The sequence below is a fragment of the Phaseolus vulgaris genome, chromosome 9 (genome assembly GCF_051622355.1).
Source record: "Phaseolus vulgaris cultivar YP4 chromosome 9, ASM5162235v1, whole genome shotgun sequence".
NCBI classification, from domain to species: domain Eukaryota; kingdom Viridiplantae; phylum Streptophyta; class Magnoliopsida; order Fabales; family Fabaceae; genus Phaseolus; species Phaseolus vulgaris.
In genome coordinates, this window is record NC_143506.1 from 14,349,875 (window position 1) to 14,371,983 (window position 22,109).

At 30.7% G+C, this 22,109-nt stretch overlaps 2 protein-coding genes and 1 long non-coding RNA gene across 5 annotated transcripts; 2 read left to right on the forward strand and 1 right to left on the reverse strand.

The window, feature by feature from the left end:
* The first annotated feature begins 1,227 nt into the window (after nucleotides 1-1,227).
* LOC137820057 (autoinhibited Ca2+-ATPase 1) lies at nucleotides 1,228-9,697 on the forward strand. Of its 3 annotated transcripts, none has more exons than XR_011082533.2 (9): nucleotides 1,248-1,727; nucleotides 2,749-2,803; nucleotides 2,886-4,834; nucleotides 6,374-6,532; nucleotides 7,016-7,187; nucleotides 7,300-7,598; nucleotides 7,991-8,259; nucleotides 8,736-8,792; nucleotides 9,321-9,697. XR_011082533.2 is itself a non-coding variant. In XM_068623837.2 (8 exons), the coding sequence occupies exons 1-7, from the start codon at nucleotides 1,551-1,553 to the stop codon at nucleotides 8,237-8,239; spliced, it is 3,060 nt and encodes a 1,019-aa protein (XP_068479938.1). In that variant the 5' UTR covers nucleotides 1,228-1,550; the 3' UTR covers nucleotides 8,240-8,259; nucleotides 9,321-9,697. The 3 variants fall into 3 exon arrangements, 1 of the variants encoding a protein (XP_068479938.1); XR_011082532.2 differs by having other exon boundaries at nucleotides 8,755-8,792; XM_068623837.2 differs by lacking the exon at nucleotides 8,736-8,792 and having other exon boundaries at nucleotides 1,228-1,727.
* A 1,013-nt stretch (nucleotides 9,698-10,710) lies between these two features.
* Nucleotides 10,711-12,014, forward strand: LOC137820059 (uncharacterized). Its single transcript, XR_011082534.2, has 2 exons — nucleotides 10,711-10,774; nucleotides 11,672-12,014. It is a non-coding gene; the product is annotated as an uncharacterized LOC137820059 (long non-coding RNA).
* Nucleotides 12,015-14,439: 2,425 nt separating this feature from the next.
* Nucleotides 14,440-16,240, reverse strand: LOC137822230 (uncharacterized). The gene is made up of 7 exons (XM_068627126.1): nucleotides 16,094-16,240; nucleotides 15,839-16,004; nucleotides 15,550-15,653; nucleotides 15,359-15,485; nucleotides 15,178-15,262; nucleotides 14,585-14,729; nucleotides 14,440-14,499 (listed from the first exon to the last, which is right to left on the reverse strand). Exons 1-7 carry the CDS (start codon nucleotides 16,238-16,240, stop codon nucleotides 14,440-14,442), a joined length of 834 nt encoding a protein of 277 aa, XP_068483227.1.
* Between the last annotated feature and the right edge of the window lie 5,869 nt (nucleotides 16,241-22,109).

Consider the following 22,109-nt stretch of genomic DNA (forward strand, 5'->3'; position numbering starts at 1 on the left):
AATGTTATAATTTGACTGTTTTGTGATTATAATATATTTATATTTATAAGAATATATAGCAATATATAAAGGTTTCCTTTTGGTATAAATACTTATATTTATATTTTTTAAATATATTTTAAAATTAAGTATGAAAATATATACAAAGATATACATTTAATATTTCTAAAATGCTTATATATAAATACAATGCTACTTTTATTAGGATTGTATTTATATATAATATTACATATTTAGAATTAACCAACACGTAATGACTAAACTTGATTTTGTGGCTTGTTTTATGTATTTTATTTATAATAAATTTATATTTATCAATTTTTAATCATGAATTTGTAATAAAGTTAAAATTATAAAATGATAATAATCATGAATACAAAATGTATAACATATTTCTTCACTGGATAATTTTTAACTATTTTATAATAATCAAAATAATGTATCCATGCTGTAAATATTAATTTGATTTGATTTGATTTAAATTTTATATAAAATTACAATCAAATTGCATTTGTTTTTTAATATTTAATTTATATGACTTTTGAATAAAAAAATTAAACTAAATCAAGTTACAAATATTGCTAATGGTAGTGTGTGAAACACCTTTTTAATCGTGAATATTATTACCTTCATTTATTTTAAAGTAGAAAAAAGAAAATATTTAAAAATACTTTATTAATTATTTTAATTATTTCTTAATTTAATGATAATATTAAGAGATTTAAATTGCAAATAAATAATTAATTATATAATTTTATTTGATATCTAGAAAGTTATTTTAACGTTAAGAACGTGTTTTGTTACTATAAGGAAGGAATAAAAAGAATATTTTTTCTTATTTTATTTGGTGTAGATAATTAATGTTTATCTATGAAATTGTAGAAGTTAGGTTCGGTTATATTGGCAGTGTCAGACTGTTAGGTTTCGCATTCTTGCATTATTAATAACTATTTTTACCATAATTATTAGAAAATGTTAACATCAATTTTAATTTTTAAGTATTTGCAACGGTCCTAAAGAAAAGTATTTGAAACTTCAAAGCAAAACATTTTTTACTGAAAAAGAAACCATTCATGGTGTAAACAGTAAAACGTCAGAAAATATTTTTAATAATAATTTAATTGCTAATTATTTTGTAAAAAATAATGAAGAAACTAAACATATTTAAGTATTTTAATACGGGTGGATGCAGATCTGCATATAATATATTATAATAAACTTATTTTTAATTTGATTTAATTTTACATGGGTCACACTATTTGTGTTGTGGGAGAGTAAAGCGTGGGTTGGTAGTGAAGTTGACGATTGCTTTGTTCTGTTTGGCCTTGTCTCCGATTCTTCTTCTTCTTCTTCTTTTTCAAATCCATAGAATAGAATACAAAATTTCCTCACTTAGAAGCTTCTTTGTGCTGTGTGTTTGAACAAAAGTACCTTATTCTCTCCGCAGATTTTTGTCTGCTTTTACACCAACGGTTATTCTTTACAAAAGCCTTTTGTTATTGTTGAGTGAGCTAAGAGCAAGGTTTTGTGGGAAGGAAGAGAATAGATAGATGGAGAGTTACCTGAATGAGAATTTTGGGGATGTGAAGGCCAAAAACTCGTCGGAGGAAGCGCTTCAGAGATGGAGGAAGGCTTGTTGGCTTGTTAAGAACCACAAGAGGAGGTTTCGTTTCACTGCTAACCTCTCCAAGCGATTTGAGGCTGAAGCTATCAGACGCTCTAATCAGGTTTCTTCTTTGTTTTTTTTATTACCTTCACTTTCCTTTACGTTTTTTCCTGCCAGATCAAGACAAGTCAGAACAAAATACACTTTCGCTTCTTCTTTTGGCGTTTTGTGTCCAGGAATCTGAATATGTTTATTTCTTTCTAATTCTTAAATGGTAATTGTTTACTGTTAGTCTGTAAAGATGGAATCTGATATGGTTTGAGTTGAGCCAGGCATTTTTTGGTAAGTGGAATGATCGGAGATTAATGATTTTCCTTAAAATAATTTAACTTCAGCACCAGCAGATAGAGCACTGTTTACTTTGTTCCAGAAATTAGGAGTTGATGTTTGTGGTAGTTCTGATGGAATGGTCGTGGATATTATCATCTTTGCCACGCACTTATGACATTTCTTATGTTTCGCTGTTCTGCTTGGTTGGACTGAGATACCCATCCTTTTAACTAGAATGTGAATTACTTGAAAACTTCCAACTTATTTTCCCCGCATCCTTTTGTTTGCAAAACCGGGAAATGGAATGAATATTTGTTGTAGGTCTAAACATTGTATTTACATTGGTCCATTTTATTTCAAAATTTCACTCCTTTCCTTTTCTTTCTGTCTACCGTTTTAAGACTAGCCTATGTTGTATATCGTTTTGGTTTTGGGGCTATGTCATTACTTTTAATTTTAGGGTAATAAATAATAATCAAATGACAGTGAATAACTATAAAGTACAATCTTCAGTTCAAGAATTACCTATCCTTGATGCTTAGGGGGAATTTATATTATAGGTGATAAATTGCCCATTTTCTCAAACTTGCATTGCCAGTTATTCTCTACATACTTCAGCATTCATACGTAGGTTTGGGCATGTAAAACTCTGAATTCCAATATATGAATTTTCTGAATTTGAATAAGAAAACAAGTCTTGGAAGGATTGGAATATGTGTCCCCTCACTGCTTTGGTGCATCCCAACCCAATATTACTGTAATAGCTTAATTCCATCATCTCTTAATTTCCCTTCTTCCGCTATACGCTACAGGAGAAATTCAGAGTTGCAGTGTTGGTTTCGCAAGCTGCTCTTCAGTTTATTCATGGTAAGGAATTCAACTGGTACGCACTTCAGATTTTTTGTGAAAGTTTAACTTTAAGACAATAAGCAAGTCTTTACTTCCCCAGGTCTAAATTTGTCAACTGAGTACACTGTACCGGACGAAGTTAAAACTGCGGGGTTTGAAATTTGTGCTGATGAGTTGGGATCAATTGTTGAGGGACGTGATGTGAAGAAGTTAAAAATTCATGGTGGGGTTGAGGGTATCACAAACAAAGTCAATACCTCAGTTGATGATGGGATATCAACATCTGAGCACTTGCTCAATCAGAGAAAAGAAATTTATGGAGTTAATAAATTCGCTGAAAGTCCAGCCCGCGGATTTTGGGTTTTTGTATGGGAAGCCCTTCAAGATACAACCCTGATGATACTTGCTATCTGTGCCTTGGTCTCTTTGGTGGTTGGCATAGTAATGGAAGGGTGGCCCAAGGGAGCACAGGATGGAATTGGTATTGTTGCTAGTATATTGCTTGTAGTGTTTGTCACTGCCACAAGTGATTACAGACAATCACTGCAGTTTAAGGATCTAGATAAAGAGAAGAAGAAAATTACAGTTCAGGTCACGAGAAATGGTTTTAGGCAGAAGCTTTCAATATATGATCTGCTTCCTGGTGACATTGTCCATCTAAATATTGGAGATCAGGTCCCTGCTGATGGGCTTTTTGTGTCTGGTTTCTCTGTGTTAATAAATGAATCAAGCTTGACAGGGGAAAGTGAACCAGTGAATGTTGGTGAACTTAATCCCTTTCTGCTGTCTGGAACCAAAGTCCAAGATGGATCATGCAAGATGCTTGTGACTACTGTTGGAATGAGGACCCAGTGGGGTAAACTAATGGCTACTCTAAGTGAAGGGGGAGATGATGAAACACCTTTGCAGGTAAAACTCAATGGTGTTGCTACCATAATTGGGAAAATAGGCCTCTTTTTTGCAGTTGTGACCTTTTCTGTGTTGGTCCAAGGGCTATTTAACCGCAAGCTGCGAGAAGGATCCCAGTGGACATGGTCTGGTGATGATGCAATGGAAATTGTGGAATTCTTTGCTATTGCTGTTACTATTGTTGTTGTTGCTGTTCCTGAAGGCTTACCTTTAGCTGTAACATTAAGCCTTGCTTTTGCAATGAAAAAGATGATGAACGATAAGGCACTTGTTCGTCACTTGGCTGCTTGTGAGACAATGGGATCTGCCACTACCATCTGCAGTGACAAGACTGGCACACTAACTACTAACCATATGACAGTTGTAAAAGCTTACATATGTGGGAAGATTAAAGAAGTAAACAGTTCTAAGGTCTCTTCTGATTTCTCATCAGATATTCATGATTCTTCTCTAGCAATTCTACTTGAATCAATATTTAACAACACGGGAGGAGAGGTTGTCAAAAACAAAGATCAGAAGATTGAAATTCTGGGATCACCAACTGAGACTGCACTTTTAGAATTTGGATTGTCACTTGGTGGTGATTTCCTAAAGGAACGACAAAGGTCAAAACTTGTGAAAGTTGAGCCGTTTAATTCTATAAAGAAGCGCATGGGGGTGGTTTTACAGCTTCCTGATGGTGGTTTCAGAGCTCATTGTAAAGGTGCCTCTGAAATAGTTCTAGCTGCATGTGACAAAGTTGTGGACTCAAGTGGCGAGGTTGTTCCACTCAATGAAGACTCCATCAATCACATGAATAATATGATTGAAACATTTGCTGGTGAAGCTCTCCGAACACTTTGCCTTGCTTACGTGGATATTGATGATGAATTTTCTGTTGGAACTCCTATTCCTACTAGGGGTTATACCTGTATAGGAATTGTGGGTATTAAAGATCCAGTTCGCCCTGGTGTTCGAGAGTCCGTTGCCATTTGTAGGTCAGCTGGTATTGTTGTTAGAATGGTTACTGGAGATAACATAAATACAGCAAAGGCTATTGCTAGAGAATGTGGAATTTTAACGGATGGTATTGCAATTGAAGGCCCTGAGTTTCGTGAGAAGACTGAGGAGGAATTGCTTGACATCATTCCGAAGATTCAGGTGCGTACATGTCATTTAATCGATTTTTGTTGGTTCTCGCTTCTTGTCCTGGACTTGAAAAAGTCTACATAGAGGTTGCTATGACCATGCCAATAACATAAAAGAATAATTCATAACAAAATTCCCATTTGAAGTTTGAGATTTCTATTATGGTTCTGCATTATATATATGCTGTAAATTGCAGTATATAATTGTTTAAAAGATTTCTATTATGGTTTTACATAAAAATGTCTTATAGAATTTAAAAGATTTTGTTAGAATATAATTGTTTTTTAAAAGACTTTTATTTGAGTATGATTTTATAATTTGGATCTCAAAGATTTATGAAATATTAAAATATAAAATCTTAAGATTTGAAACGATTTTATGGATTTACAAAACTTATAAGATTTCATGCATTTTAAAACAAAATCATAAGATTAAGTATCATGTTTCTTTGCCTTTTATGGTGAAATCCAATTTTATCTATTATCCTATTTTACAAAATTACGTTAATCAAAGTGCATTTTAGTGGTAGCCAGCCAATACAAAAAACACTTGATACTAGGTTACTAAGTAGAGGTGACACAACGTGCGGCTTGGTCCATCAGATAATTTTGGTCCACTTTAAAAATTAAAATTAAAATTAAAAAAGTGTATTTTTAAAAATTCATATTAATAAAATTAATTTTAATTTTAGTTGCATATTGCTTTTATTTTTTCAATATCGTTATTATTTTATAAACCGGATAGCTCATAAGCCTAGATGTCAGTAGGCTATGTGATAAACAGGTTGGGCTAAAAATGGTATGATTCGGTTTAGGTCACGATATTTTGGCTTTTGCTTCCTGCCCCCTATCAATTTCTGAAATTTCAGAATTGCCCTTCCACGTTTCCGTGTATTCTGGAAATGGAAATCTGAAATTCAGAAATACATTCCAAAAACCAAAACCTGAAATAGGTTGTTTTGACTTCCGGAAATGAAATTTTGGAATAGAACTGAAAAATCAAAATTTCATTTTAGAAAGGTAAATTAGGAATACAAATAATACCATTCAGAAAAAGGATTCTAGAAAACAAAATCCTAAAACATATTTTGGATAGACTATTCTAAAAAATTGTTCCAGAAAGGTGTTTTGGAAATCCAAAATGTGAAATTTATTCTGGAATACTAAATCCGGAATACATTATAACAGCACTCTGCACCCCTGTTTAAAAACTAAAGAGGACATTTTTGTCATTTCTTATCAGTGATAGGTGCAAGTTTAAATTTGATTGGGTGCAAGAATAAAAGGTCCGCTATTTTTTACCTGGCATGACTTATGTTGCGGTTTTTCCAATCAGTCCATCTGGCCAAGATCATTTCGATATTTCTACTACTAAACCGTTAATGAAAATAGTATGCCAAAAACTTTTTTTTTTGTAACAAAGGGATGCCAGTGATGGACCATTAGAATACACTGGGTGAATGTTGAACATTGAATGTAACAGTTTGGGGTCCTACATTACACTTCTCCAAGAAGAAATTCTTCTACAATTATGTGATGTCTATATCTGCAGGTAATGGCCCGATCTTCTCCAATGGATAAGCATACACTGGTGAAACACTTGAGGACTACATTTCAAGAGGTTGTTTCAGTTACTGGTGATGGAACAAATGATGCTCCAGCACTTCATGAAGCAGATATTGGACTTGCAATGGGCATTGCGGGAACTGAGGTATGCCAAAACAACTCTTGTGGATCTTGTCTTAGTTAAATTCTTTATTTAATTTGTAAGCATGAATGGTTTTGTATGAGCGAGATGTTATTTTTGCTTCTTCTTTTCATGGGGAATTAGGTAATTGGATTTAGCGGGTATGTTTCATCGTCTTTATTTCCAAATGCAACTTGAATGTTTTGGCAGAAATGTTGTTTGAGTTCTCTAATATGTATTACTATATTTAAAGTGCCTATGACTTCCATGTTCGTTTTAGCCTAATTTTCCGATTTTTTTTTTAAAATCTAGTTCAGGGAGTTGATAAAGAAGCTGTTATTTCCTTAAAAGAAGCTGAACCAAATACTTTGCCACGTATTTTTATTACTTATCTGAATTCCTGAACGATTCATTGGTTGCTAGTGGAGGGTCTTGATCTTTGGAATCATTATGCTGAATTGTACTTGATGATATATTTTGTAAACTTTTTTATTTGATCAATTTCAGGTAGCAAAAGAAAGTGCTGACGTAATAATTCTAGATGATAACTTTTCCACTATTGTGACCGTAGCCAAATGGGGCCGCTCGGTCTACATAAACATTCAGAAATTTGTGCAGTTTCAGCTAACTGTTAATGTAGTTGCTTTGATCGTTAATTTCTCTTCTGCCTGTTTGACTGGTAATCATGATGCTGCCCGCTTTTATCTTCCTGATCAAAATTTTCCTTTTATTTTTTTAAGTAATTTATTACTTTTTTGTCTCATTTCCCCCTTTCATATATGAATTACTAGGAAATGCTCCTCTCACTGCTGTTCAACTTCTTTGGGTCAACATGATTATGGACACTCTTGGAGCACTTGCACTTGCCACTGAACCACCTAATGATGAGTTGATGAAAAGACCACCTGTTGGTAGGAAAGGAAACTTCATCACTAATGTGATGTGGAGGAATATCTTGGGGCAGTCTATATATCAATTTGTCGTGATATGGTTCCTACAGACCAGAGGAAAAGCAGCATTTCATATTCATGGCCCAGATTCTGATATGATATTGAATACACTTATTTTCAACTCATTCGTATTCTGTCAGGTAAATCTAAAACCACCGCCGCATTGGACTATCTAAGCTTCTGTCTTTCTTTGCTCTGATATGGTCCTGAAATTGAATGGGCAGAAGTTATATTAATTGAAAATTCTGCCTGGCTTTGGAGACTTCTTTTTTAGTTACTGACTTCTTTTGCTATTATTTCTTTTTCTTGTTAATACCTAATAGGAATATTTGTTTCCTCTTGTCAATTATAAAATATTCTCAATATTTTTGCAAAACCAATGCCCCGACTTCTTTCTTTGAAATATTAAAAATGCTATGGTCAAATATTTTTCTAAATGTTGAATTGAGTGTACGAGGAGTGAAATTTCCTTAATAAAATGTTCTGACTGTAATACCTTCTGATTATGCTTTTTATGATTATATATTGGTAGGCTTTCAATGAGATTAGCTCCAGAGATATGGAGAGGATAAATGTGTTTGAAGGTATATTGAAGAATTATGTGTTCGTAGCTGTGCTCACTTGCACTGTGGTCTTCCAAATTATTATTGTTGAATTTTTGGGCACCTATGCAAACACATCTCCACTTAGTTTGAAGCAGTGGTTCGGTAGCGTTCTATTTGGAGCCTTTGGCATGCCAATTGCAGCAGCTCTAAAGATGATCCCCGTGGGATCTGTCTAAAATCAATGCCGACAAATTAGGTACAATCCCTGTTCTAACTTGTAAATCAAGGGTCTTTTTTGCTCCTAGTCTCTTAAAAGAGACCTATCAAACAAACAGTTTTATATCCATGAAGTTTCCTTAAGCTGACAAATAAGAAGTTAGATTCGGTATTTGTTCCTGGTGTCAAAGTACAAAAGTTATACATTTTGCATTATTATCGTCAAATTAAACTGATTTATTTGAAGTAACTAAAAACATTGTATATAACAACGTGTTGCAGTATAGAGATTCTAATTTCTGTTTGCTTCAGTATCTTATTATTTTGACAACAGCAGTAGCAGGGACGTCCACCCACAATTTCTTTCTATTTAGTCTTTAAGTCATAGAATTGATGAGTTTGCAAAAGGCTTGTTCATTTTCTTGATGCGTCTTTGTTAGATAATTGATTGCTTCTTATGTTTAAATTGCGTTTTTTCGGCTAGACCAAGATCATAATAATAGTTTAAGCTTTTAGTTATCATGACTATCAACAGATCAAGTGCAGGAGCTTATCCTGGTTGGATTCTTCTAGGTAATGAGATTGGAGATCAAAGCTTCTGATATTTCCAATTATGATTTTCCATGAATGAGTATGGTATCAAATTAAAATGCAATGAAGATTTATGCAATAACTTTCTCTTAGTAGCTCATTGTAATTGTGAAAGCAACTTGTATTTCTACGCATTTTAGACTCCAGTTTGCTGAATAAATTATTGGTGTAATTAGTAGAGTTACTTTTGAGAAATTAAACTGGAAGTTCTCGAGCTTTGAAGCTGGCAGGATAACTTCAGTTATGAATATACACGATACTGTTTTGGTGTCTGTCCTAACGAGAAGGAAAAAATCACCAATCTGGTAGTTTGAGAATATTTTCATTGGTCTGGACCAATAAAGAAAACTTGACTTTTGCATATATTAGTGTACAAATTCTCATCAATAGACTGGAGTGGTGAAGTTCTTTCTATTAAGTGTGTTTGACATGATATGCCTCCTCTTTATCCGAAATTATCTCTGGCAGGTTGGTTCCCCTGTCTGATCAAAGTTAATTTTGATTATGCAGTTAGCCAGGAAAATTTGTGGATGCCCATTATTTTTTGAAGACCAGAAGCGCAGTGCCCAGAAGTATAAAGTGCTTCCATTCAATCCTAAAGAAGCAGTGGTGGCTATAGATACAAACTTTGGCTTCTCAGAGTCTTAAGGTACTCAATGGATGGGAGTTCAGTAGGTCTTTTATAAGAGAATTGCATTTGCTCTAGTTCTGCACAATGTACCTTGTTCTGTGAATTGGGCAGCTCCTGCTGTAGCCTAAAGGTTTGATATCTTTTCATCGGTACTCATAATTTTCAGTGCTGAGGCCGTTGGAACATGATTATTTGATTGTTTGAAATTATTGGCTGGTTAAGATTTTAATAGATTTTATTCTTGAACTAACTAAAATACGAAGCCGTTAAAGAATTTCAACACATCTCATTACAAGATCTACTTCGACTCTTTGTGCTTTCACCTGGCTACACACAGGTTGCCTTAAAAGTTACCATCAAATGCAAATTTAAATGTTTACCCTTTCTTGCTTCCTTCATTCTTAGCCCAAACATAGGGTTAATAATTATATCCTGCAATCAACAAAGTAACTTTATTTATTAAATGGGCGAATAAACTTTGTTGGATGGTTAATGGAAAGAGTAAATTAAGACCGAAAACTATGAAGAATAGAGTTTTTATTTTAATATATAGGAAATAGGACACGGTTAAGTGTTGTACTTATACTTATTTTAATCATATCATACTGAAGCCGCATTACACGGATTTTTGTATATACTGTGTCATTTCAAATCAATCTCTGTTTGAGTTATTAAAAGAAGGCATAATAAGGAGTTTATTTTGGCTCAACCATGAAGATACTTCTCCTATGTAGCTTGTTCAGTACAAGTACTACTTTGACCGCTGACACCAATCATTTTTCACGGACTTCAAGTTGACCCTTCAACACTTCTATATTCATCATTCCTTGTTCTGAAACTGAGGATAAGGGAGGAAGCATCAACACCAAGATCTCTCACCCTAGACTTCCAGGCTTATCAAAATCTTAGAAGACTCAATTTCAAGTCTTATAAAACTATGTTTAGATCATTTTTTAAAGTACTTTGAAAAAAGAAACAAGTTTCTAAACTAACTATCAATCTATACTTATAACATTTGAGGGAGCACAATCAGACAACTTTCTACACGTGTCACTCTTATGAGTTTTTGAAAAAAAAAAGAAAAAATGAAATTTACCAGAAGAAGAATGTTTTACAGGTTTGCAGATTGTGAGGCTTTAGTTGAGAAGAAAACGAATCCATGGTTCTGCTGGCCCAAAATGAGTGAACAGGCCCAATATTTATAGATGGAGGAAAAATTAGGGTTTCTGAATGTGTTTTCTGTGTGCCTAGCAATGGCTTTTCCAAAAGCGTGTATGGTTGTGCAAATGTCGATTCCAACAGCTGTGCAGAACAATGACAGAGCACCCTTCAGGTTTTTGAATTTGAATTTGAATTTCCGCTTTCTAGTGTCACTTTCCCCATTCTCTGTATCTCTGAAACCTAATTACTATCCTTTACTCCTTTTCACCAATTCAGCAACTTCAAAGATGCCGTATTTGAAAGCTTTTTCCCCCCAAAACACCATTATTTTTCACTATATATACAGTGTTGTATACAACCATTATTTAATTTTTGTTCGGTTTTGTTCTTTACATTTGCCATCGAACGAGGTAATATGGTAATCTTTATACCGTTTCTAGGGTTGAGTTCGTGTTCTAGGGTTGTAAGCATGTGTTAATTTCATTTCTTTTTATTTTTGCCTTTTTGATATTTTGTTCTTTTTGATTTGTTCATCTGTTCAACTTTTTTAGTGTATTTTATCTCCTTTTTGTTGAGTTCGTGTTCCAGGTTTGTAAGCATGTGTTCATCTTATTTCTCATTTTTTACTTTTTGTTCATCTCATCCAACTCAACTGTTCAGGTTGTATTCTATTACTTTATATTCTATTACTTTATTTTCTGACATGCAAAAGCTTTCTTCAGATTTTTATTTGTTTTTGTTCTCTGTTTTTTTTTATCAAAGTTGCAAACTTTGATCTTCTCTACCATCCTTTCATTTTTTGTTTGTCAATATGTTTTCTCATGTTTTTTTCAATATTTTTTGGTCCTTGGTTTTCTTTTTCTGATAAAAAAAGCTTTCTTTCTCACATGCAAAAGCTTTCTTAAATTTCTTTTTGTTTTTGTTTTCTCTGTTTGCAAACTTTGATCTTCTATGCCATCCTTTCATGCTTTTTCTCAATTTTATTTGTCTTTGGTTCTCTGTTTCTGATCAAAGGTAATTTCTTTTTGAATTTGAATTGTCCATTGTTATTGTTTTTGACTTTTATTAGACTGCATTTGAAGAAGAATAGTCTGAATATCAGTTTGAAGAACACATTGTTGCTTAATGTGTAGCATGCATTTGAAGATCAATGTGTAATTTGAAGATCAATGTGTAGGATCAAAGAACATTCAGATGAGGAGTGATACAAGGATCAAACAATTTTGTAATTGTTTAAAGAAATATTTTTTATACTCTGATGAAAGAAGTCTATATCAATGTAAAATCAATTTCTTTGATTGTGTAAAAAGACATTTTGTATACAAATAGGATTTTATTAAAGTGTTGCTTATAGAAATATGATTAATTACATTTCTTTTATGAATTTATTATTTAATAGTGTACAATTTAAATTTAATGTAATTTCTATGTAATATGTATTTTTTCTTTGTTATTTTAACTTATCTGCAGTGTATTTTATATTTTACAATGTTCACCTTCTTCATTTTCTTCATCCAAAATTTTGGTAACTAATTCATAATATTTTTTTTAAACCATAAATTAAATCACAAAAAAAATAATAACAAATTTATTGGCTTTGATTTTCATTCCATATGATTGTATGAACAAAATATAAATTATAATAATGACAAATTAATGAATAAAATGAAATAATATTGGTAATTAAATAGAAACTTGACAGAGTTATACAATAAATTATTAATTTAAAAAAAGTATTTGTATATTTTTATTAAAGTCAATTGAATTCTTAAAAACTTTGTCTTTCTTAGACAGAATCTAAAATTATTAAATAAAATTTCTAAGATTTTCAAAATCCTAAATAAATAAAAATCATTGAAATTTATAATATCATTTTTAAATCGTATCCTAAATTATTTAATGCTATTCTTGAATAAAAATCTAAAATTAATAAAATTTCTAAATTTTTCAAAATCATAAATAAATACAAATCATAAATTTTTTATTTCCTACTTAAATAAAAATATAAAAGAAATAAAAATTTTAAAATTTTCAAAATCTAAATTATTTAACTTTTTACTTAAATAAAATACCAAAAGAAATTATATTCCAAAAAATTTCAAAATCGTAAATAAATACATACCTAAATTATTTAATATCATACATAAATAAAAATTTTAAATAAATAAAGTTCATAAATTATTCAAAATCATAAATAAATACAAATCTAAATTATTTATTGTCTTACTTAAATAAAAAAATTTAATAAATACAATTTTTAAATTATTCAACCTTCTAAATATACAAATTCTAAATTATTGAATATTCTTTTTAAATAAAGATGTGAAATAAATAAAATTTCTAAATTATTCAAAATCCTAAATAAAATGTGAAGTAAGATTGTTTTTTAAGCAGAGGTTAACATAACAAAAAATGAAATTCGGGTTATCCGAATTTTAAGATGAATAGTTTTTACATAACTCTTTATACATACATAATTATATATATATATATATATATATATTTTATACAGAAAAGTAAAAGAAAATGTGCCAAATAAATCAACAAAACTTGGGGTGGGATTAAATAATTTTATGTTAAATAATTTCAAAGAAGATAATAAGATTGTTTTTGAAGCAGAGGTTATCATAACAAATATTTGAGTTATCCGAATTTTACAATGATTCTTTTTTTACATAATTGTTTATTGTTACTTACTTTCCTCGATTTTTTTTTCAGTTTGTTATACTTGAATTATTTATTTATTTGTATTATTTATGTTCATGGATTGTTTGGATTAATTTTAGTATATTTTGGCTTTTTTATTTATTCGCATTTGGTAATGATTATTTTGTATATATTTTTAATTTTTAATTTTTTTATCATTTACAAATACATTTTTTTATGTTATTATTATTATATGTATATTGATATTTATCTAAATGAAATGTAGATTTATATGTATTCATATTTTTTAATTTTTTTCATAAACTTATGTGTATCTGTATTCTATAATATTTGACAATGTATTTGTATTTTATAGTATTTGACAATGTTTATGTATCTGTATTATTTGACAACACTACACTTATGTAGATATACTAGTGTTACTAACCCGTGCATCGCACGGGAAAGAAATACAGATATAATTATTAGGTACAATTATTGATGAAGTATTATTATTATTATTATATTAATAATATTTTTTACTATATTTTTTACTTTTTTATGGTATTTTTTGGGTTTTTTTTATTGAATTATTGAATAAATATTTATATATACATAAATATAAATATATAAAAAAAAACACACATATATATATATATATATATATATATATTAACAAATACATGTATAATTATTTATAAAGTATTATTACTATATTAATAATTTTTTATACTTTTTTACTATTATTACTATATTACTATATTATTACTATATCATTGGAAGAAAAATGTTATAATAATAATGTGCACATATATGTTCACATATGCACCATACTCTTTAATTAGATTTTGTTTATTTTATTTAGATACTGCATAAAGGTGAATGGATATTTAACCATTAAAAAAGTTATTTATTCATGAGGGTGCATATTACAAATTATTAGAAGTAAAAATACCATAAAGAAAACAGTAAAAGAAAAGTATAAAATGAAAAAAACAGTATCAAAATGTGGACTGGTGTAAGGCACTGTATTGATTCCTTCACATTAATAATGAAATGTCTAATGCATTATACATGTTAAAATCTAATGCATTCACATTATACATCAAATACATGAGGCACTGTGTCAAATTATTAAATTTCAACACTCTTCGGTCCAAAACCTTAGTCTTCCAACATTCTAGTTCACCTCTACAACTTTCCTGTGGCAGAACCTCTATATAATTTTTTTCCATCTTGATCATACAATTCCTTGTCCAAAAAATGAGCATTTAAACAAATTAGTAGTGAAGAAATATTTCATATTACAGACATGGTAGAGGAAAACATAACTTACAAATGAATTGTTATTACCAATGTCCTTGTTACATTTCTCACAATCTACAACTTTCCTATGACAGAAGTTTCTGCATCCTCTCACAATCTTCAACCATCGAATATCAAAATATGCAAATGTACAAAATAGCAATAGCAATACACAACTATACAATGCAAGACATGACATGTCATATATAATAGTATGAAATTGTGGGACATATCCATGTTGTCATTTTGTAATATAAATTGAATGTGACAATATGATTTAACTTCAAATTACAATTCAAGGTGTAACATATAACAACATTGCTTTTCAAATATTGTCAAAAACTTCAGTATAAACAACATTTTTTGTCTTGTTTGTTACATTCCCATCTTTTGTCTTGTTTGTTACATTTTTTGTCTTCTCTACAATCCTTCAGCCCTGCTATGGTGGTCATGGTGGAGGTTTGAAGGAATTCATCTTCAGGAGTTTGCTTTGAAGATTCACATAGCTGGCTTAGCCCCTGGGATGGAGAATCCATACTTTCTAACATCTTTTACATTAAAACTACATTAGAATACATGCAAACCATCTTTTGAACACAACAAATAATGATATTTGTAAAGTACCTCTTTTTCAACAGTAAGGCTTCTTCAGTCAGTACATTATATTCCACTTTTGTGCAATCAATGCAGTTCTGAATATAGATATTGTCTATATAATAATATAAATTAACATGTAAGAAAAATATACTTGGAACCTAATTATTGAAAATAGAAATAAGATACTTTGATTGATCCAAAATGATACCTCTGAACAACTTTACTTTGGCAAATTGGATAGCTATAACTACATTCTCTACTTCCCCAGCAGCGAGGAAGGCATTTAACTGATCTACATAATTGCCGAAGAGCGTGCATTGAATCCGAAAACTACTCTAAAAAAACATCTTTGTTAAAACGTTAGTTTAAAAAAAGGAAACAATGGTGGACTGAAGTTACAACATACCCATCACAATCTATGGAGATGACATTCAGTTTGCTAGTTCTTCCTTCCTTTCGCAATTCGCGTTCTGTTCCCACTCCAGTCAGAACTCCAATTATATCTACATAAAAAAAATTACTGAAGTTAAAAACGGTAATGTTGTATTGAAACACTAAACCCTAAAAACAACATATAATTTCACTAACCCACTAAATAGTTTGTGTCAAAGCCAGGAGCAAAAATCAGAGAGAGAGGTGTGTATTGTGGTGTACTTTGTGGTACCACTTCATTAGCCATTAAAGATACCTTCGTCATACTGAAAGTTGATCTTATACTCATGTTTTGTTGTTCTGTAAGACCCTAAGTTGGAGGCAACAGTAAAAGATTGTATGGAATATACACGATCTTCACATATTTGATTATGAAATTTGTATATAAGAGTCCTCCTCACAGATGCATGTATACGGACTCCCTACAAAGTTAAAAAACAAAACAATCTTTAAACACAACAAATGAAAAATATATGTTTGTTAGAACCGAGAGTTTTTTTGAAAAACTTACTTCTTCATCCTGTAGAACCATCTCCAGTGAAAATGGAATTTTCTGTTTGGTGAAATCTTGCACACACCATAGTCGTAACACTCTGACAACCACATTCCATGTCTCCTTTGTTGAATTAACGTCATTTAAGAAATGAGTTAACGTCATTAGTGTATTCCAACAAATGGACCAAACAATTTTTGTGTATTCCAGCAAATGGACCAAACAGTTTCAGTGACACAACACAATGACAAAAGTTCATTTAAATAGTGACATTCCAAAAAAATGATGCACCATTTTCATTAATTGATTTATTTTTTTTATATTTATTAATTTACTTCGTAGCTGTACAGTAGAGGTTTAGAATGCAGGTTCAGAATGCACTTCTTATGATGCCTTTTAGGATTGGACTTTGCATGTGTCAGCCCAATTTTAACACCGTTGGGGGAAGGCCATTGAATAGCTGCTCTTATAGTCCACAAAACTATATTGTATTGCAGATTTGGCAATTGCTTCAATTCAGAAATACATCATGTTGCCTACAAAAGCTAAACTATATACAAAAGGAAATCTGGAAATAGTTGTTAGACTTCTGGGGTAGGTTCTTCAACTTTATACACTATTGCAGCAAACATTGTTCAATGTGCACTGTTCACCTCAAGTCTAAGCCATATTAAACCATATCTATCTTCTGTCTTCAATACAACCCACTTTTGATTTGATAGCCCAATTTAAACACCATTCGGGCACTTGGTTGACTTCATGCAACACATTAGAATAAAGTTGTGTCATACACCTGTGTCATACAAAAGGGACTTGCCAATGCACAACTTTTTCTATAATACATAATACAACCCACTTTTGATTTGACAGCCTAATTTAAACACCATTCGGACACTTGGTTGACTTCATGCAACACATTAGAATAAAGCTGTGTCATACATCTGTGCCATACAAAAGGGACTTGTCAATGCACAACTTTTTCTATAGCTCACAGAACTTCACAGTTGTGTTATATACAAAAGGAAACCTGCACATAGATCTTGAAGTGTTGCAATAGCTTTATGAACTTTATACAATCCTGCATTATAAAATAGGCAAAGACCCTAATATCCGGATGAGAGAGAGAGAAAAAAAAGTGAGTTTTAAGAATTGGTACGTGGCAAGCTCTGGTAGGTCTAGGTGTCATGTGGTAATTGGTGAAGTTTTGGTCAATTTTCTTCTTTAGGCATGTATTTATTTACGATTTTGAATAAATTTGGAATATAATTTGCTTTGGATTTTTATTTAAGTAGAAAATTAAATAATTTAGATTTTGAAAATTTTAGAAATTTTATTTCTTTTATATTTTATTTAAGTAGGAAATAAAAATATTTAGGATTTGTATTTATTTATGATTTTGAAAAACTTAGAAATTTTATTAATTTTAGATTTCTATTCAAGAATGACATTAAATAATTTAGGATTTAGGGTTTACGTTTGTGGAAGTGGCGTTCTGCAGTGTACATAGTCGCCGTTTGTTGATTTGGCGTTCTTGAGTATACATAGTCGCCGTTTGTTGATTTATTTAAGTAGGAAATAAAAATATTTAGGATTTGTATATATTTATGATTTTGAAAAACTTAGAAATTTTATTAATTTTAGATTTTTATTCAAGAATGACATTAAATAATTTAGTATTTAGGGTTTACGTTCGTGGAAGTGGCGTTCTGCAGTGTACATAGTCGTCATTTGTGGAAATGGCGTTCTGTAGTGTACATAGTCGTCGTTTGTGGAAGTGGCGTTCTGCAGTGTACATAGTCGCCGTTTGTTGATTTATTTAAGTAGGAAATAAAAATATTTAGGATTTGTATATATTTATGATTTTGAAAAACTTAGAAATTTTATTAATTTTAGATTTTTATTCAAGAATGACATTAAATAATTTAGTATTTAGGGTTTACGTTCGTGGAAGTGGCGTTCTGCAGTGTACATAGTCGTCGTTTGTGCAAATGGCGTTCTGCAGTGTACATAGTCGCCGTTTGTGGAAGTGGCGTTCTGCAGTGTACATGGTCGCCGTTTGTTGATTTATTTAAGTAGGAAATAAAAATATTTAGGATTTGTATATATTTATGATTTTGAAAAACTTAGAAATTTTATTAATTTTAGATTTTTATTCAAGAATGACATTAAATAATTTAGGATTTAGAGTTTACGTTCGTGGAAGTGGTGTTCTGCAGTGTACATAGTCGCCATTTGTGGAAGGGACGTTCTGCAGTGTACATAGTCGCCGTCTGTGGAAGTATTCTAATGTACATTACATTAGAATATACATTACATTAATTTTGAAATCAATAAAATTTATAAATTATTTAATAAATACAAATACTGTATTACTTAAAATCCTACTTAATATAACGTTTCTATATATATATATATATTATGATGTCCTACTTAAGGTAATAATTTATACGTTAAAATATTTTTAAAAATATACACTATATTAATTTTAATTTTAATTTGTAACAGTTAAGTCCAAAAAATACTTTTAAATTAGTATGTATATTATATTAATTTTAATTTATAACAGTAAGTCATTAAAATGCTTTTAAATTAATTTTCACTTGACTTGTCCATGCAGAAGTTTATTGTAAACTTTAAATTATAATTCCATATTTCATATTATTATAATTATATTTTCTCTTCATGTATTTTAAAAATATACATTATATTAGTTTAGGGTTTAGGGTTTATGGAGAAATGGAACATAATAAACAAAATACAACAGAAATAATTAAGAAAATACAAAATAAATTCTACAACATTGACTTTTGCTTCTATTCGTATATCCATACCCATTGTACAACATAAAACATATTCTGTATCACCAAACCAAAATACTATGAGGAACTTCTGCTTACATGCACAATGCCACCAATCATTTGCATTTCTGTATGCATAGTAACAACTTTGATAAGAAAACATTGAAATATAGTCGCCGTTTGTGGAAGTGGCGTTCTGCAGTGTACATAGTTGCCGTTTGTGGAAATGACGTTCTGCAGTGTACATAGTCGCCGTTTGTGGAAGTGGTGTTCTGCAGTGTACATAGTCGCCGTTTGTGGAAGTGGCGTTCTGCAGTGTACATAGCGCCGTTTGTGGAAGTGGCGTTCTGCAGTGTACATAGTCGTCGTTTGTAGAAGTGGCGTTCTGCAGTGTACATAGTTGCCTTTTGTGGAAGGGGCGTTCTGCAGTGTACATAATCGCCGTTTGTGGAAGTATTCTAATGTACATTACATTAGAATATACATTACATTAATTTTGAAATCAATAAAATTTATAAATTATTTAATAAATACAAATACTGTATTACTTAAAATCCTACTTAATATAACGTTTCTATATATATATATATATATATATATATATATATTATGATGTCCTACTTAAGGTAATAATTTATACGTTAAAGTATTCTTAAAAATATACACTATATTAATTTTAATTTTAATTTGTAACAGTTAAGTCCTAAATATACTTTTAAATTAGTATGTATATTATATTAATTTTAATTTATAACAGTAAGTCCTTAAAATGTTTTTAAATTAATTTTCACTTGACTTAGGGTTTAGGGTTTAAATTTTCACTTAACAACTTTGATAAGAAAACATTGAAATATAGTCGCCGTTTGTGGAAGTAGCGTTCTGCAGTGTACATAATCGGTTGACGCCAGGTTGGTGTCATCGTCGTGTTAGATAACGGAAGATCAGGTGGTCTGGCATCGCCGCAAGAAGCACATCGCCGAAAAAATAAATAATTTATTTGAAAAATAAATAATTTATTTATAACTTTTGAAAAACATATAAATTTAGTTAATTTGGATTCTTTTTTAAGAATAACATTAAATTTTTTGGGACATATATTTATTTAGGATTTTAAATACTCATAACTTTTATTTATTTTAAATTTTTATTTAAGTAGGAAATAAAATAATTTAATATTTTGTATTTATCCGTATATTAGTTCTCAATTTTATATTAGTATATTTTAATGAGAATAAAAAACAATTGCATTAAGAAAGATCTATGATAAATCTTTCAATTTTTATAGATTTTCATAATATCAATATAGAAGAGGTGAGATTAAAATTACAACATTTGTTAATAATTACCTACAACTCTTCATGATACTAATACAACAACTTTTATGCACTCACAACAATTATGATATTATTATCAACACAAATTACAATCCATTCTACAAATTCAGATGATACAATACTTCAAATTGTGCCTGCACAGGATAAATAAAAATAAGTTAGGACAAATAAAAATAAGTTTTCAGTTATTATACTTTATACTTCAAAAAGTAGATGAAGAGAAAGAGTAGTCCAAGAAGAGAGAACAATATTCCATGATGAAGAACATCTATCACCTTAAAATACTAAAAATAAAGCTCTAAACTTTATCAAAATTCAATTCAGATTTGAAATTTGATTACCTTATTTATGTAACTGTTTTTTCTTCCCAAATTCTCAGATTTTGCAACAGCACCTCATTTTTTGCTTCCATTACCTTCTTTAGTTGCTTTGTGATTCTGATGTAAAATCTTCAGCAAAAACAGTTGCAAAAAAACCCCAAAACATTGTCAATTGAAACCGTAATTACTCCATTCAATTAAATTAAATAAAATAAATAAACAGATGGAAACAAAAATACACTTTCAAAAGAGATGAACATTTGACAATACAAATGGAAAAACTGAGAAAAATGGAGCTAACATTTTGGACAAAAATCATATAAATGCAAACAAAACTGAACACGATGAGAATACTGGAAAATCCCTCGATTTTTGCTTGCATTACCTTCTATAGGTGCTTTGTGATTCTGATGCAAAATCTTATGCAAAAATGATATAGAATACTGGAAAACGAAACAAACAGAAAAGTAACAATATTAATACCAGTGGAGCAAAGGAAATGCAAAAAGATGAAGAGAATAAATATCAAAGGCAAGCAACTTTGGTAAGAGAACCCAAAGGTTGAGACCTTTCCTGAGAAACACGAAGAACAAAGAAGAATATAACAAACAGAAAACCAAAAACATCAAAATAACTACAAAAATGAAAAGGAATGATAAAAGACTAACCTTTTATTCAGAAGAATGTCCAGTTTATGAGAACTTATATAACCTCAAAAAGTGATTTTCAAATTCAAAAATCGCGCCATAAGAAACAACCCTAAAGGAAGATATCTGAGTTATTGGTAAGGCAATGACCAGAGTGTGTGCAGTGGCCAAATCGGTGAAAGTTGAGGAGAGAAAGCTGAGAAGAGAAGGGTTCAGCCATCACGAAAAAGGGAAATACGTTGGTGCAGATTAAAAATGCCTTTCAATAAGGCATGTAGGCAGTTGCCGAATTGGTGAATATCAGTAAAGAGAAAAAGGAGAGAAGGAATGAGAGAATGGCTTTGAGAGAGATTAGGGTTTTAGAGAGAATGGGAAATCAGAATGAGAGAGAGAGAGAGAGAGAAAAAAAAAAGTGAGTTTTAAGAATTGGTACGTGGCAAGCTCTCGTTTGTCCAGATGTCATGTGATAATTGGTGAAACTTTGGTCAATTTTCCTCTTTTGGTAAATTTCTTTTTCATTTTTTTTTCCCAGAAAACATCAAAATAACTACAAAAATGAAAATGAATGATAAAAGACTAACCTTTTATTCAGAAGAATGTCCAGTTTATGAGAACTTATATAACCTCAAAAAGTGATTTTCAAATTCAAAAATCGCGCCATAAGAAACAACCCTAAAAGAAGATATTTGAGTTATTGGTAAGGCAATGACCAAAGTGTGTGCAGTGGCCAAATCGGTGAAAGTTGAGGAGAGAAAGCTGAGAAGAGAAGGGTTCAGCCATCACGAAAAAGGCAAATACGTTGGTGCAGATTAAAGATGCCTTTCAATAAGGCATGTAGGCAGTTGCCGAATTGGTGAATATCAGTAAAGAGAAAAAGGAGAGAAGGAATGAGAGAATGGCTTTGAGAGAGATTAGGGTTTCAGAGAGAATGGGAA